The sequence below is a fragment of the Psittacula echo genome (genome assembly GCF_963264785.1).
Source record: "Psittacula echo genome assembly, chromosome: 7".
Classification (NCBI taxonomy): domain Eukaryota; kingdom Metazoa; phylum Chordata; class Aves; order Psittaciformes; family Psittacidae; genus Psittacula; species Psittacula echo.
In genome coordinates, this window is record NC_137740.1 from 45471374 (window position 1) to 45486533 (window position 15160).

Genomic DNA, 15160 nt, shown 5'->3' on the forward strand with positions numbered 1-15160 from the left:
TTATTAACTTCCATTAGGCTGAAACCAGTTTGTTCAGTGATGTCTCCCAGAATGGCTGTTTCAATTTGTAATGTATCATTTAAGTGGTAATTACTGTGGTAACATTTTAAATGCATGTGGTGCTTTTCGTTTTATACAGCAAACCTGCTAAGTAGAGCTAGGAGTTGAGAAAAATTAATGGGTTTTAACTAGACTACTTAGACCAGGCTAGAAAAGGAAACGCTTGAATAGTGGTAAAAAAGAAAAACCTAGCTTGGGTTATTTTTTCCTGAAGGCAGAACACAAAACAATTGACAGTATTTTGTTTAAGACTTCCTAAATTTGCTTTTTGTCTGAGATCAGTCATGAAAATTGAATCCTGAGAGTATGATGAAAATTGAGTCCTGAGAGTATGATGAAAATTGAGTCCTGAGAGTATGATGAAAATTGAGTCCTGAGAGTATGAAGAAAAATAAAGTGAAAATGGGATTCACATTCCTCCAGTGCCTTCCTTTGCATGCTAAAATGCATGAACTTGCAGCACACTTACTCATCGTTTGGCAAATATGAAATAAATATCTTTTTAGTGCTTAATACACCCCCCACCCCACTACCAGGCAAATCCTCATCCATATGCAAATAAAGTTTTTTGGCCACTGGGGCAAACTAAAACATAAAGCACAGTAGTTAACATGTATGAGTGTGCTTATGCTGTATTTTTGTATTTAAAGTTTAAATACGACTTTCGGGGGGGGGGGGGGGGAGGGGGGGGGAAATAAAAATAGAGGTAATGACCTGCACTTGAATCAGCTACAGGTGCAGCTAGAAACTGAGTGAAAGCCAGACTTTGGATGACAACTTCTGCCTAAGTGTTACCATACAACTTCTTGATCCCTGATGTATGGCCTCCTTATGGGAGCACTGGTTAAAAAACCTTTGGCAGAAATCTGCAAATAAAAAGAGGTAACAGACTAGTAACAACTACATCCAGTTAAGGTGATTCCAAGATGAGCCCAGTTCAGACCCTCCTAGAAAGGCCATTTGTTATGGAAGGCATCACAAATGTATTTTCTGGGGAATTGATCCTAACATGCAAAGGCTTTTCGTGTGAAAAATGTAATGAAAACCAGTGTGTAAATAGTGAGATTATGACATCAGTGCTGTTTGCATCACACACTAGCACGTGGACGTATTCTGTGTCTCATCCCAGAAACTGTTGAGGTAGTATGGTTTAGGAGATGTATGGGATCCTAAGCAAGTAATTTAATCTGTACTTTGGATCATTCTCTATTCAATAGCTCCTGATTTTTAAAGTCAGTGGATTCCTTACAGCCATTTGTCAGATTCCTACATGTTCCTGTTTAATGTAGAATTAATATCACTGTTTACAACTGTTTCTTAAATGTAGAAGACATTTGTTTTACAAATGTAAATATGAATTTCTCTGAAGGAAATTTTTTCCCCTTGGTATATTAAAATGGTACAATGTGGAAATTGTTGAAAGATGGAAAGTCCTCATCTGCACTGCTTCATCGTTCGTTAAGCTCTAACTGGAGAATACTCAGTGTAGACTTGATGCTACCTCTCTGATGCTATACTATGTTGTGTCCAGAGGATTACTGAGATACATCCTGTTGAGCTTGTGCTTTGAAATGTTAACATTTTAGTCTGACAAAACCTTCTAAAAGTTAGACTCCAATGACCATATTTTGTACAAAACCAAATATGCAGTATATACAAAAGGGATAATAGGGACTTAATACAGTGTAAGTTCCAAAAGTTGCCTAATGAAAAGTCGTGGTGCAGTATCACCAGTGTGATCTCAAAAGACACTATATGCAATCTAATGCTGTAATTAAATATTTGCAAATCATGCAGTTTTGGGGATAGACTTATTTTGGTCCTTACTGGATAGGAAGTGAAGGTTACTAGATTGTGCTTCCTGATTTAAGAAGCTGAGCATTGGAATAATAAGAACTTTAATACTGGAATATACCTGGATTACTAATCCCTACTGTGTGCCATGAATATGAATTTTCATTAAACTGAGTCCAAAATCTAGTTCTGCAATCCCCTTCAACTGATGGTGTGATTATTGTTAATGCAAATTTTGAGTCAAATAATGGCTCATAAATACAGTATTTCTTACAGAACTTGCCATGCTATAGGAAGCCCTACTGCCTAGGCTGTGCAAACATGGAAAGTGTGGAGAGTTTTCAAAGAACTCTTACAGGATTAAGTGAAATTAATCTTAAAAGCATAAGTATGTGTGTGCTGCATCATATTAAGGTCCATCTAGGTTGCTATTTGATGACAGAGACATGTACAAGAGTAAGACCCATAAGTAGTGGCATTTACTCTGAACACGCTCCCAGCTTCTGCAGATCCGTACCTCATTAACCTCCGGAGCTGGCTGTGATGTCTTTGTATTGCATGAATAGACCTTCCCCAGTACCTGTCCACTGATTTTTCAAGTCACAGCATCCTGTGGGAATGATTTTACTGGTTCGCTGAAAGTCTCTGAAGAAGTAACTTTGTATTTGTTTTGAACCTTCTAGTTTTAGTCCATGTCTTTTGTATTGGAGCAATCAATCATTTTTCACCTTCCTGATGCCAATAATGATATTTCTGGATATGTTATCCCTTCTCGGGCACTCTTTTTCCAGCCTGAAAAATTTTAGCCTGCTAGTTCAGTTTGAGCAATCTTTAATATTGTTTTCAAGACCAGAAAGAAGAATTTTTCCACAGTAGGCAAGGACAAAGTGCACAATACATTATACTTTTTTTTTTAAGTTAGCTTTTTTTCTTCTCCTTCACCTGATTATTCTTATGTTCTATTTGAGTTTTGACTGCTTAAGAGTATTGAGCTGATGTTTTCATAGAGCTATCTCTTATGATTCCAAGAGCTTCTTCAAAAGTAGCTGTGATTAACTCAGTATGTCACTGAATATGTAAAGCCAAAATTGCTTTTTCCTCCATGCATTTATACTTACTGTTTTATTGCCCAGCATCACGTAGTGTCATGGGGCTTTTCTGCCACTCTTTGAACCTTTAGTAATTCATTGAAGGAGCAGAGACCAAGAAAGTGTTTTTAATTTATGATCAGCAGGCCATGATTAAGCCTGATCCTATCACACAAGTGAAAGCTCAAGGAACCCTGAATCACAGCTGGAGCCTGTGAAATGAGTCCATGCCTTCCCATGTTGATAAAAATCAATAAATTTTGTCCACTATCACTGGACATAAATTGAGTCGTTAGATAAGGTCCACTGCTGAACTCTTTGAAAAAACAATAATACTCATTTTCCTTTAGAAACCATTCCTTGCTCTTTTGCTCTGTTATCCCATTTTCAGGCTGCCATTCCTGATTAGCACAACTGAGAAATCAAGAATGATCAAATACCAGCACTGCATTCTGCTTGGAAGTACTCAGGCCTGAGACCAGACTGTGATGCGAGGACTAGCAGCAAAGACAGCTGGTCACAGACAGCTTCCTTGTGGCCAAGCATGACAAACCATGTCATGCTGCATGCTTTCCATGCAGCTTCTGGCACAGTGGACCCCAAAGTACAGTTAACCCATCTCAGTGGCAGGTAATAGGGGCAGATGGGTGAGGACAGCCCAGCTCCATTCACTCCTTTCCAGCAGAGTGAGCAGACAGGTAGCTCATTCTCATCTCAGAAGGCTTTTTCACCCATGAGATCCTGTTGGGATCAACACTTTTTCTTCTGTAATTGCTAACTAGCACTGTGGGCAGTAACACAACACATTACCTTCTTCATCTGTCATTCATGATGAAGCATTAAAAGATGAAATAAAGCTGACTGTGCAAGACCAAGACTTGCTGCTATCACCAAGTAACCATGGGCAAACCTTTCTATTTGGCTTTCATTTTCATACCTCTGTGGACTTTGCCACAGTGGTAAAAACCAAAACCAAACCTCATGGACTTATGAAACTCCCTTTCTCAGTCAAAAACTGCTCGAGACCATTGCTTTAAGCCATGTAGAAACAAAAATTATAAACTGGATAAAAGATTCTGTAACTTCCCTTTTGAAATTCATGCTCCAGGCAATTTTGTCAGTGGTGAAGGAGACAGAATTAAAGCTAAAAAAAAAAAAAAGTCTGTGAAGCATTGAAATCTTTCCTGAACATATTACAAGATGTTAATCTAAAGATAATAGATGCAGAGCTGAAGGTTGATCAGTGTAGTCTGGGAATTATCCAAAAAGTATTGCTTAGCTTCCTGTTAGTTTAGTGATACTTCAGTGGGATATTCATATTCCCCAAAGGAAAGTATAAGAATGATGTTTTATCTTTCCTGGCTTCTTTAAACAGAGAGATACAAAGGTACATAGGGAGGTAGAAAAAATAAAAAAATGTGATCTGTATGAATTAATAGTGTGGGTTTTTTTAAGATGAAAGCTGCTTAATAAATCACTAGGACATAACTTAATGTGCTCTAAATGCTGATACAAGTAGAACTTTTATACATGAACTGGAGAATGCACTATAGAAACAATCCTAGTAAGTTAGGTATGGAAATGATGACTGATTTTTCTAGTTCTCTTTATTGTGATACAGTGGAATACAGATGTTAACCATCAGATATGCTTACTGTTTGTAATGTAATACATTTGAAGGCTCTAGTTAGCATTCCATATGTGTTCTTGATTTGCCTCAAAGACATGACAGTAGAAGTTTGGGATGTAAGATCTCTTGTTTTGCATTTCCACTGTAATCATGACATTGCTACCATTGTTTTAACAGAGAAATTAAACAACTTGTTTACTTAAGTAATTATTTAACTAGCTTAGAATCAACCACACTGTTTTTGAAGGAGGACTTATGCAAATTTCATCCTTTCTGTTGAATGTGGAAAAGTAAATACTACAAATGAGCTTAAACAAAATACACAATCAGATCAACCTTGGAATAAGGCCAGACCATGAATGTGTCAGCGTGATGGACAGCCAGCTGAACTCTTCCCCATGGTGCCCAGTGTCAGGACAAAAGGCAATGGGCACAAACTGAAACATAGGGAATTCTGTTTAAATGTAAGAAAAACCTTTCTTGCTGTGAGGATGGTTAAACAGTGGAACAGGTTGCCCAGAGCCATTATGGAATCTCCATTTGTGCAGATATTAAAAACCCAACTGGATAAGGACCAGAGCAACTTGCTGTGCTTTACCCTGCTTAAAATGGGAGGTGAATTAGCTAGGCTCCAGAGGTCCCTCCCGGCCTTACCTATTCTGTGAGTCTGGTTTCTGTCGTCGGCTTGCCCTGCTCACTCTGTTTGAGAACAATAAGAGTGGGTTGCTATTGGGGTGGTCACTGCCCACCTGCTTTGCTGCCCCTTGGCACCTGGCTCCCCTTCCCTTGCAGAGCAGCTCATTCTTCCTGCTCTTGGATAACTTGATTCAAACTCGGAAGGAAATTGAAGAAAATAATGTTCAGAAAGTTTTAATTTCCTGCCTTTTTTTTTTTTTTTCCCACCCATGGTATTCAGTCCAAAACTTTTTTTTACAACTGTTTTGACTGAAGAGTTAGATGTGGAAGATGAGATCAAGTGTTTTAGGAGCAGCTGGGAGCATTGGTTAAAGTAAGCAACTTGCTGGTCAGTTGGGGCGGGAGAATTGAATTGATGGCTGATGAACAAGTTGTGCTGTTTTTCTTACAGGCTTACAGTGTTATAACTTCACCTTTGGAGAATGTTTCTTTTGGTTTGTATCCCTGTGAGATTTTCAGTGCACCCTAAAATTCTAGAAGAAAGTAATAATAAGGCTAATGCCTGGTTAACAAAGAAGTCAGGTACATAGAAAAGTGAGCAAAATGCATAGAGATGTGTCAGGAGAGAAAGGCTGGGAAAAAGAGCAATAAAAGCAGTGACAGCAGAGGGGTGAAGAAAGCCTAACAGCCTATGACAGTCATCTGAAAAGTTAAAGGGGGTTTTTGTTCCTACATTAAGGGTGCATATTTAGTCTTAACTCATACTTTCACTCTATTTTTCATTCAAATATATTAAGAAAACCATGAAGAGCTAAAAATATAATTTATCCAAACCCTCTTTTTTTTTTTTGTAGATAGCAAAGAGTCTATGTGTGAAAGTGGCTTCATGAGAAATTAGTCTTCATTGTAATTTAGAGAAGCAGTACATCTTTAATTTGGATGCTCACAGTGGCCTTCCTGAGATGCGTTTCCACTAATGCAACATTACCAAAACACAAGTTTTGATTATCTCCTGGTCCTTACCTATTTGTTCAGTAGTGACATAATAGGAACTAATTGTTTTAAGCACTTTATGCCTCTTGGGATTTTGCTAAATTAATCTTCAACCACTTTTTAAGGCAGATAAAAATAGGAACTTTGATCCTTATCTGCTCTTATCTGTTCTACTCCTTTCCCTTCTGACATTAAATAAATGTATTGACTCCAAATGAATTACTACTTTCAATATATTCTGAGGTGTGTGATCCAAACTTGGAGATGAAAGGTACTGCAGAAACTTGGCTGTGTGGAATATAGGCTTTGGACACAGATACTGTAATAAGAACCTCCATTTTGTTCATCTTTCTTGAAGCTAAATTTTTCATATCAAGCGATAGGGATGTGTTGTGATAGCCATGGGTATTTACACGGGGAATGAAATGTCTTGATTTTCTGCCAGGATATTCTAGTGTGTTAATCCCTTTGCAATTAATTGCACAGCCTGAGTTCTTGATAGCTTGCTTGCAAAGTAGGGGGGAGTATTTAAATAGATAAAGCAAGGGTATGTTCTTCTCTTTGGTGTGCTGGTGTGCACACTTACATACCTTACAGAGAAGCTTCAGAGCTTTGGAACTCAAAACAGCAAGAAAACAATTCCAAGATGTAGTCTGATATGATACAAACTATCTCTAAAAAAATAGCTTTCAAAATATGCTGGAAGTATTAGTTATTACCTGTTTTTTTCTGCTGGATGAAGGATGTAAATCTGTGGTTTGAAAACACTTCTGGGACATTTACTGAGTCTCCTTGAAAACAAGATAGGGACAACCAAATTTCATTTTATCTGCAAAATCAGTTGTTATTGATAGAGGGTGTTTCCAATATGATTGGAGCACGTTTAAATACACTGTCTGCCCACAAACTGTGGACAGGACATGGTATGAATGAAATGAAGCTGTGGGAGAGGAAGTTCAGGTTGTACGTTAAGAAAAGGTTCTTCAGTGAGAGAGTGATTGGCCACTGGAACAGGCTCCCCAAGGAAGCAGTCATGACACCAGGTCTGTCAGAGTTCAAGGAACATCTGGACAATGCTCTTGGTCATATGGTTTAGTTTTAGGTAGTACTGTTACAGGAGCAGGGGGTTGGACTCTATGGTCCTTCTGAGTCTCTACCAACTTGAGATATTCTATAATTCTAGGACTATCTCCTGCTTTTACCCTCAAATCCATTTTCCTTTGTCAACACAATGCAAATCAGATGGTTGCTATCCTCCATCATGAAATCCAGTTACATGTATGGATCAGTGTATCACTTGCAAAGGGAAAGGATGGGACAGATAAATATCAGTTATTATTTAATATTACTAACCTTACCTATGTGCAAAATATTTAATTAAAAATCCAGTGCTACGTGTATTTTGTGCACAAATGTGCAATCCCATGCTTGTGGAGGGACAGAGGAGGTTGAGGAGCTATTATATATAGCTCTTGCTATAGGACCCACTGCTTTTTTAGCATGTGCAGTGCAACATGTGTGTACAGTGATGGTGCCCTCTGCTTGCAAACCATATCTTGTCATTAATGACAGCCACAATAGCTGATCTAACTGTGCCTTGAGGCTGCAGTTCTGTTCTGCGGCCCATGGCATGAGCTTGGGGGGAGCAGCTTTCTGTCATTCTACTTGTTGAAGATGGCAGCATGATTCATTTGTAGTAAGTGTTATCTCAAAGTATGTATAACAGATTTACTTTCAGTACAAATACTTGGTTTTGCCATAATGAACTACAGTGCAAAGTGGAGGAAAGAATGAGAAGGTTATTGTTATAGCATGGATTAGTATCTTTCCTTCTCATTCCTTGTGTCTTACCAGCTAGACTCTGTTCCTGTGTCACAAATTGTCGTCCTATATTTGGTAAACACTTTAAACAATGCTGTGGTTTATGATGTCATTTGTAGGATAGCACAGGAGGGTGGCTTGCCATGCTGCCTGTTGTCATCTCTGGGTTCTCCATGATTTTCTGCAACAGTTTCAGAGGACATTTTCACCTTTTGACAAGCTAACTTCTCAAATAATTGTACAACCATGATCTCCCTGATAACAAACTTTGTAACGCAGATGCATTAGAAAACCCTCTCACTTATTTGTTCCATGTTTGGACCTACATGAATCCAAACAATAGTATCATTTTCTATTGTGTTTCAACCTTGGAGTAGGACTGAGCATTGTTACCACGCTTTCACCTCCAACCAGCTGGGGAACAGCCTGCTCTGGCAGGGCAGTGCCAGCACTGCGCGGGGGGTATCCAGCGTCAGGTAGGAGGAGAAGTGGAGCTAGGAAAACAAACAGAAGATAAAACCTACGAGCAGGCCCTTTCTGCGGAATGCAGAGATGAACTGGGACCGGTTTGAACTGTCCTGGAGATGGCAGCATTGAGCAATTTATTTTTCGGACTTGGCTTGCAACACTTGTTTCCTACTTAAGAGGTAAGTTATGCCTACGGTACATTTCAGCCCTGTAAACAGCAGATCACGTTGAATATTCAGTTTAATTTAGCATATAATGGTTCTGGGAAATACGGTTAACTGCTTGACACTACACGGGAGAAACTCCTCTGGGGCACTTCGCTCGGCCTCCCTGCCGCACGCCATGGGGAGAGCGCCCAGCCTCCCGCTTTCCGCCAGCGCTTTATTCGGGGAACGAGCGCTGCTTCGGGCCACGTATTAGCCGCAAGCGGCTCCCACGGAGCGGAACGGTCCCCAGCCAGGCGAAGGCGGGCGGGAATTCTCGCACTGCCGCCGCCAGGCCAGGCCCCGTCTCTCGTCGTAGGCCCCGGGCGGGGGGGAGCGGCCGCGGCTCCCCTCACAGCGGCCCGCGACCGCGCGGCTGCCTCGCCCTGAGGTGGGGCGGCGACTATGGTTCTGCAGTCAGACCTGCCCCGCCGTGCGGAGTCGGCGACAAGGGCTGCGGCAAAGAAGGCAGGAGGAGGCTTTCCACTTTGCCAAGCCCGCCGCGGCGAAAGCCGCCACACTGCAGAGGCCGCCGGCCACGGTTATAAATAACATGCCGCTGAATGGCGTCTACGCCTCTTTACTACGCGCCGCGTCTCAGCCTGGCCGGGCGCCGCCGCCGCTGTGACGGACAGGAGGCAGTACCAATGGGGGCGCGGCCCCCGGCGGGCGGTGCAGCGCGGGGCCGGGCCTGGCGGTGGCGGCCCCCGGGGCCGCGCTGAATGAGGGCAGGGAGGGAGGGCGGGGAGCGCCGGGGCGGGCCGCAGGGCCGCGGCGCTGGGCTGGCCCGGAGCCTGGCGGCGGCGGCGACGGCTCCGGGGATGGTCCACGCACTGGCGCCGTCACGTGTTGTTCTCCTTGGAGTGAGCCTGGGCCGCGGCGGCGGCGGCGGCGGGCGGAGGGGGCTGGACTGGCGAGTGCGGCCCCCGCCGCCTGTTTTGGTGCGGGGCGCCGGGAAACTCCGTGAAGAAGCCGGTGTAGAGGGAGTCGCCGCGGCGGTGCCCGTTCCCCCGCCAGCCTGGGGCACGGGAGGGGGCCGCGCCGCCGGCCGCTGAGGCGCTGCAGACTGGAATGAAGAGGAGGAGGAAGAGAGGATGTTCCTTCGGCACTCGGGCTGCCTTCCCTCCCGCCGCTGCCGGGCTGCGCCTTGTGTGGAAATGGCACTTTCTCTGCCTAACGAGATGGGACTGAATGGGGTCGCCAGCCTCCTCCGCACGCCCGAGAGGGAGAAGCCGCAGCAACCTCAGCGCTGATATTTGGGGAAGAGGGAGGTTGCGTTGTGGGCGGCCTTTTTTTTTTTCCCCCCTTATTTTTTTTTTTCCTCTTGGTTTTCACTTTTTTGGAGGAGAGGGGAGAGGGGGAAGCAACGTGTATTTTTGGGTGCAAATCTCGGACTTTGCAAAACAGTCTCCGCCCCCAGGAGGATATTTAATCTGCAACAGAAATCGCTACTCGCGGAGGCAAACTTGAGCCGGGGAAGGGGCGCAAGGAGCGGAGGAAGGACCCCCGCCCGTTCCCGGCCCCAGCGGAGCACGACTCCCGTAGGGGAAGATGCGTTTCTCTTTCTCGGCGGCTCTTGTTGGGACGCGACTTTCGTCTGGACTGATCGGGACTGGACTTTTTAAGGACGCGCTTACCCATCTAAGGGCGATCTGGGCATAAACAGCAACGCAAACTCTGATTTGGTGCTGGAAGCTGCCTCTGCCACTGAACAGCTGCTCTCATCCTGCCTCTGTCCCTCCCCCGTCCCATTCTCAGAAGAGGATCCTGAGCTATTTTGCTGCCTTTTTTTTTTTTTTTTTTAATTGTTGTTGCATGAATTTTATTTTATTTTAGGTGATTGTCTTTTCCAGCTGGCTTGGCTGTTCTGGGGTCTTGCAGACTGCTAGCTGCAGTAGCAGCTCCACCCCCTCTCATCATGGCTAGCCCCACAGATAACAACGAGGGCTTCTTCTCAGATGTCAGAAAGGTGGGTTACTTGCGCAAACCCAAGAGCATGCATAAACGCTTTTTTGTGCTGAGGGCAGCCAGTGAGTCTGGACCTGCACGGCTGGAGTATTACGAGAATGAGAAGAAGTGGAGACATAAGTCAGGGGCCCCCAAGCGCTCCATCCCACTAGAAAGCTGCTTCAATATCAACAAACGGGCTGACTCCAAGAACAAGCACCTGGTGGCCCTCTACACCAAGGACGAGCACTTTGCCATTGCAGCTGACAGCGAGCCTGAACAGGAGAGCTGGTACCAAGCACTGCTGCAGTTGCACAACAGGGCCAAGGGACACCACCACCTCCATCACCATCACCACCACCACCACAGCGACGTCACCTTTGGAGGCAGCAGTGCAGGACTGGGAGAAGCAGGTGAGGACAGCTATGGTGAGGTAGCCCCTGGCCCAGCTTTTAAGGAAGTTTGGCAAGTAATTCTGAAGCCTAAGGGCCTAGGCCAAACAAAGAACCTGATTGGCATCTACCGCCTGTGCCTGACTAACAAGACTATCAGCTTTGTGAAGCTGAATTCAGATGCCGCTGCTGTGGTGCTGCAGCTGCTCAATATCCGCCGCTGTGGTCACTCTGAGAACTTCTTCTTCATTGAGGTGGGGCGCTCGGCTGTCACTGGGCCCGGTGAGTTCTGGATGCAGGTGGATGACTCGGTGGTGGCACAGAACATGCATGAAACCATCCTGGAGGCCATGCGAGCCATGAGTGAGGAATTTAGGCCCCGCAGCAAGAGCCAGTCCTCCTCAAACTGTTCCAACCCCATCTCTGTGCCTCTTCGCAGTAGGCACCACGTTAACAACCCTCCTCCTAGCCAAGTGGGGCTCAGTCGCCGGTCCAGAACTGAGAGTGTCACGGCCACCTCTCCTGCTGGTGGTGGAGGTACGGGTGGCAAACCCAGCTCTTTCCGGGTTCGAGCATCAAGTGATGGGGAAGGCACAATGTCAAGGCCTGCCTCTGTCGATGGTAGCCCAGTTAGTCCCAGTGCCAACCGTACCCATTCACACAGACACCGTGGCAACTCCAGGCTCCATCCTCCACTCAACCACAGCCGGTCTATCCCAATGCCTTCATCACGCTGCTCTCCTTCAGCCACCAGTCCAGTCAGCCTGTCATCCAGCAGCACTAGTGGCCATGGCTCCACCTCAGACTGCCTGTTTCCACGAAGATCTAGTGCTTCGGTTTCTGGCTCCCCTAGTGATGGTGGATTTATTTCTTCTGATGAGTATGGTTCCAGCCCGTGTGACTTCCGCAGCTCTTTTCGCAGTGTGACCCCAGATTCACTGGGACACACCCCACCAGCTCGGGGTGACGAAGAGCTCAACTACATCTGCATGGGGGGGAAGGCCACCTCCTCCTGCTGCAGCCTTGCAGCCCCAAATGGCCACTTCATCCCCCGCACATGCCACCCGCAGCAGCAGCCCCGCTACCCTAGCACGCCATGCTGTCCTCGAGGTGGTAGTGAGGAGGTTGCCGACTTGGAGAAGGCATTCAGGAAGCGGACTCATTCTGCAGGTACTTCACCCACCATCTCTCATCAGAAGACACCCTCACAGTCTTCTGTGGCCTCCATTGAGGAGTATACAGAGATGCTGCCTTCTTACCCCTGTGGTAGCAGCCGGCTGCCCTCCTACCGTCACTCAGCCTTTGTACCCACTCACTCCTACCCAGAGGAGTGTCTAGAGATGCACCACCTGGATAGCAGCCATCATCGGACCAACTCTGCCCCGCACACAGATGATGGGTACATGCCCATGTCACCCGGTGTGGCCCCTGTGCCCAGCGGTGGAGGGGCCCCTAAGGGTGGAGACTACATGCCCATGAGTCCTAAGAGTGTATCGGCACCGCAGCAGATCATCAACCCTGGCAGGGGGGGCCGCCACCCTCCAGCCATGGTAGACTCCAATGGCTACATGATGATGTCTCCCAGTGGCAGCTACTCCCCTGAGAGCGGCTCTGCGGGCTATGGCAAGATCTGGGCTAATGGCGCCGGCCACCACCCAAAACTCTCGGTGGAGAGCAACGAAGGGAAGCTCCCCTGTGGTGGCAGCGACTATATCAACATGTCCCCAGCCAGCGGCTCCACCACTAGCACCCCGCCTGACTGCTACTTCGTGGGCGTGGGGCAGCCGGGTGTCGAGGAGGTCGCCGCCACAGCCCACCACAAGCCCATCTACTCCTACTTCTCGCTGCCACGCTCCTTCAAGCACGTGCACCGGCGGGGTGGCAGCGGACCGGCGGTGGCGGGCGAGGAGGGCAGCCCTCAGCCCCGCATCGCTCTCGGCTCCGGCCGCCTCCTCTACGCCGCCGAGGACTCATCCTCCTCCACCAGCAGCGACAGCCTGGGTGGCGGTGGTGGTGGCACAGAGGGCGGCCCCCCACTGCAAGCGCAGCCTCCGCGCAAGGTGGACACGGCCGTGCAGACCAGGGGCCGCCTGGCGCGACCCACACGGCTGTCGCTGGGCGGCCCCAAGGCCAGCACCCTGCCGCGGGCTCGGGAGCAGCCTCCGCTCCTCCTGCCCCCAGAGCCCAAGAGCCCCGGCGAGTACGTCAACATTGAGTTCATCGCCGGCGACAAACCGGCCTTCCCCTCAGCCGTCCTGGGGCTGGGCTTGCCGCCGCCGCCCGGCAGCGAGGCAGCCGAGGAATACATGAACATGGAGCTGGGGCCGCCGCGGGCCCCCTGCACGCCCGGCTTCGCCGCCACACGGGCAGCACCCGCAGCCCGGCCCGGCCGAGGAGCGGTCCCCGGCGGCCGGGACTACGTAATAATGCAGCTGGGGGGCGCCACCGCCGCCGGGGGCTCGTGCTCGGACTGCACGGACAGCCCTTCCCCCTGTTCGCCCGCCCGCCTGCTCAGCTACCCCGACGTGCGGGCGTGTCGCTCCGCCGCCGAGAAGCCCCCGCCGGCGGCGGCGTCGACGGCATCCCCAGAGCTGCCGCGGCCACCAGCCGAGCTGTCGGCGGCACCACCGCGTTCCTCCTCCCTGCTTGGGGGCCCTGGCGCGGGCAGCGCCTTCACCCGCGTCAGCCTCAGCCCTGGCCGCAACCAGAGCGCCAAGGTGATCCGCGCCGACCCGCAGGGCGGCCGACGGCGGCACAGCTCTGAGACCTTCTCCTCCACGCCGAGCGCTGCCCGCGGAGCGGCGGGCGGCGGCGGGCTCGGGGCGCCCTTCCCCTGTGGCTGCGCGGGGGGCGCCGAGGAGGTGAAGCGGCACAGCTCGGCCTCCTTCGAGAACGTATGGCTGCGGCCCGCCGCGGGGGAGACGGCCGGAGCCCCCGCGGGCCGCCGGGAGCCGGGAACCGCGCCCGCTCAAGAGAACGGCCTCAACTACATCGACCTGGACTTGGTGAAGGACTTCAGCCACCGCCGGCACCACCTCCACCACCCCGCCGAGGGCGCCGCTCTGCCGGGCGGGAAGCAGCCGCCGCCGCCGAAGCCCCCGGGCCAGCCTCGCGGTAGCGGCCACTCCAGCGACGACTTGAGCGCGTACGCCAGCATCAGCTTCCAAAAGCGAGAAGAAATGTAGGAGCTGGGCGCTCGCCGGGGAAGGTGAGCCGGGGGGAGCCGCGGCTCCGCTCCGGGAGCTGAACAGCCCCGAGCGTCTTTGTGACGGGAGAGAGCCGAGGTGGGGCGGCCGCGCGTTGTGGTTTGTTCCCCTGGGGAATGCCGGCAGGCGGCGGGCGCTGTGCTCCCATGGGGAGGCCTGGGGAGCGGCCCGAGTGGCAGGGCTGTGACGCGTCAGGTTGGTTTCGTGGTGTGTTTTGGCTTTAATATCTGCAGTATGTGTTAGTAGCAAGAGCATCCCGAAGCACAGCATCCTTGCAAATGGCCCTCACCTGCCCTGACCGGGCTGGGGTGGGTTTCTTCTTGGATGCACCTGTTCAGGTGGGGATAAGATACTGTGCTTACTGTGTTGCTGCATTTCTTTACTTTTCAGAATTGGGTGTGCTTCAGACGTGTGTTTAGGGGGAACAAAAAGAACTGAGTTAGCTATAGCAGGAAACAGCTGGAAACAGGAAACTCACATTGTAATCCTAGTTTGGTCAGTAATCACTACTGTGGCCAACCATGCCAGCTTTTGCTTTCCCATGCGCAAAAACATGTCTGATGGCATCTACCTCACAGAGCTGTGATGAGTGTTAATTCAGTTTTGTTTGGAAGGTGCTTTGAACTTGAAAATGGGCTTCAAAGCCTGGAAAGCATTATATATATCACTTGTGTTTCAGCTGATACTGAGTGTGGCTGTCCCATGCTCACAACAGTGTTACAAACTCCATAAGGAGCGGGCTGTATGAATTGTGTCTGTGGCACTTGCTTATGTGTTCTATTTTTCCTTTTAGCTTTTAATTTTAATTTGGGAAAACAAACTTCAGCCAGGCTGTTACACGTTGATTACAGGCATGTAAGATGAGTAAGAGCATGTTACAAGTAATGTGATGTTTCTGCTATGTGGGAACTTCACACAGTAC

At 48.6% G+C, this 15160-nt stretch overlaps 1 protein-coding gene across 1 annotated transcript; it reads left to right on the top strand.

Moving 5' to 3' along the window:
• Positions 1-9782: 9782 nt before the first annotated feature.
• Positions 9783-14217, top strand: IRS1 (insulin receptor substrate 1; the record flags this gene model as incomplete). Its single annotated transcript, XM_080623307.1, has 1 exon — positions 9783-14217. The coding sequence occupies exon 1, from the start codon at positions 10612-10614 to the stop codon at positions 14215-14217; it is 3606 nt and encodes a 1201-aa protein (XP_080479433.1). The 5' UTR covers positions 9783-10611.
• Between the last annotated feature and the right edge of the window lie 943 nt (positions 14218-15160).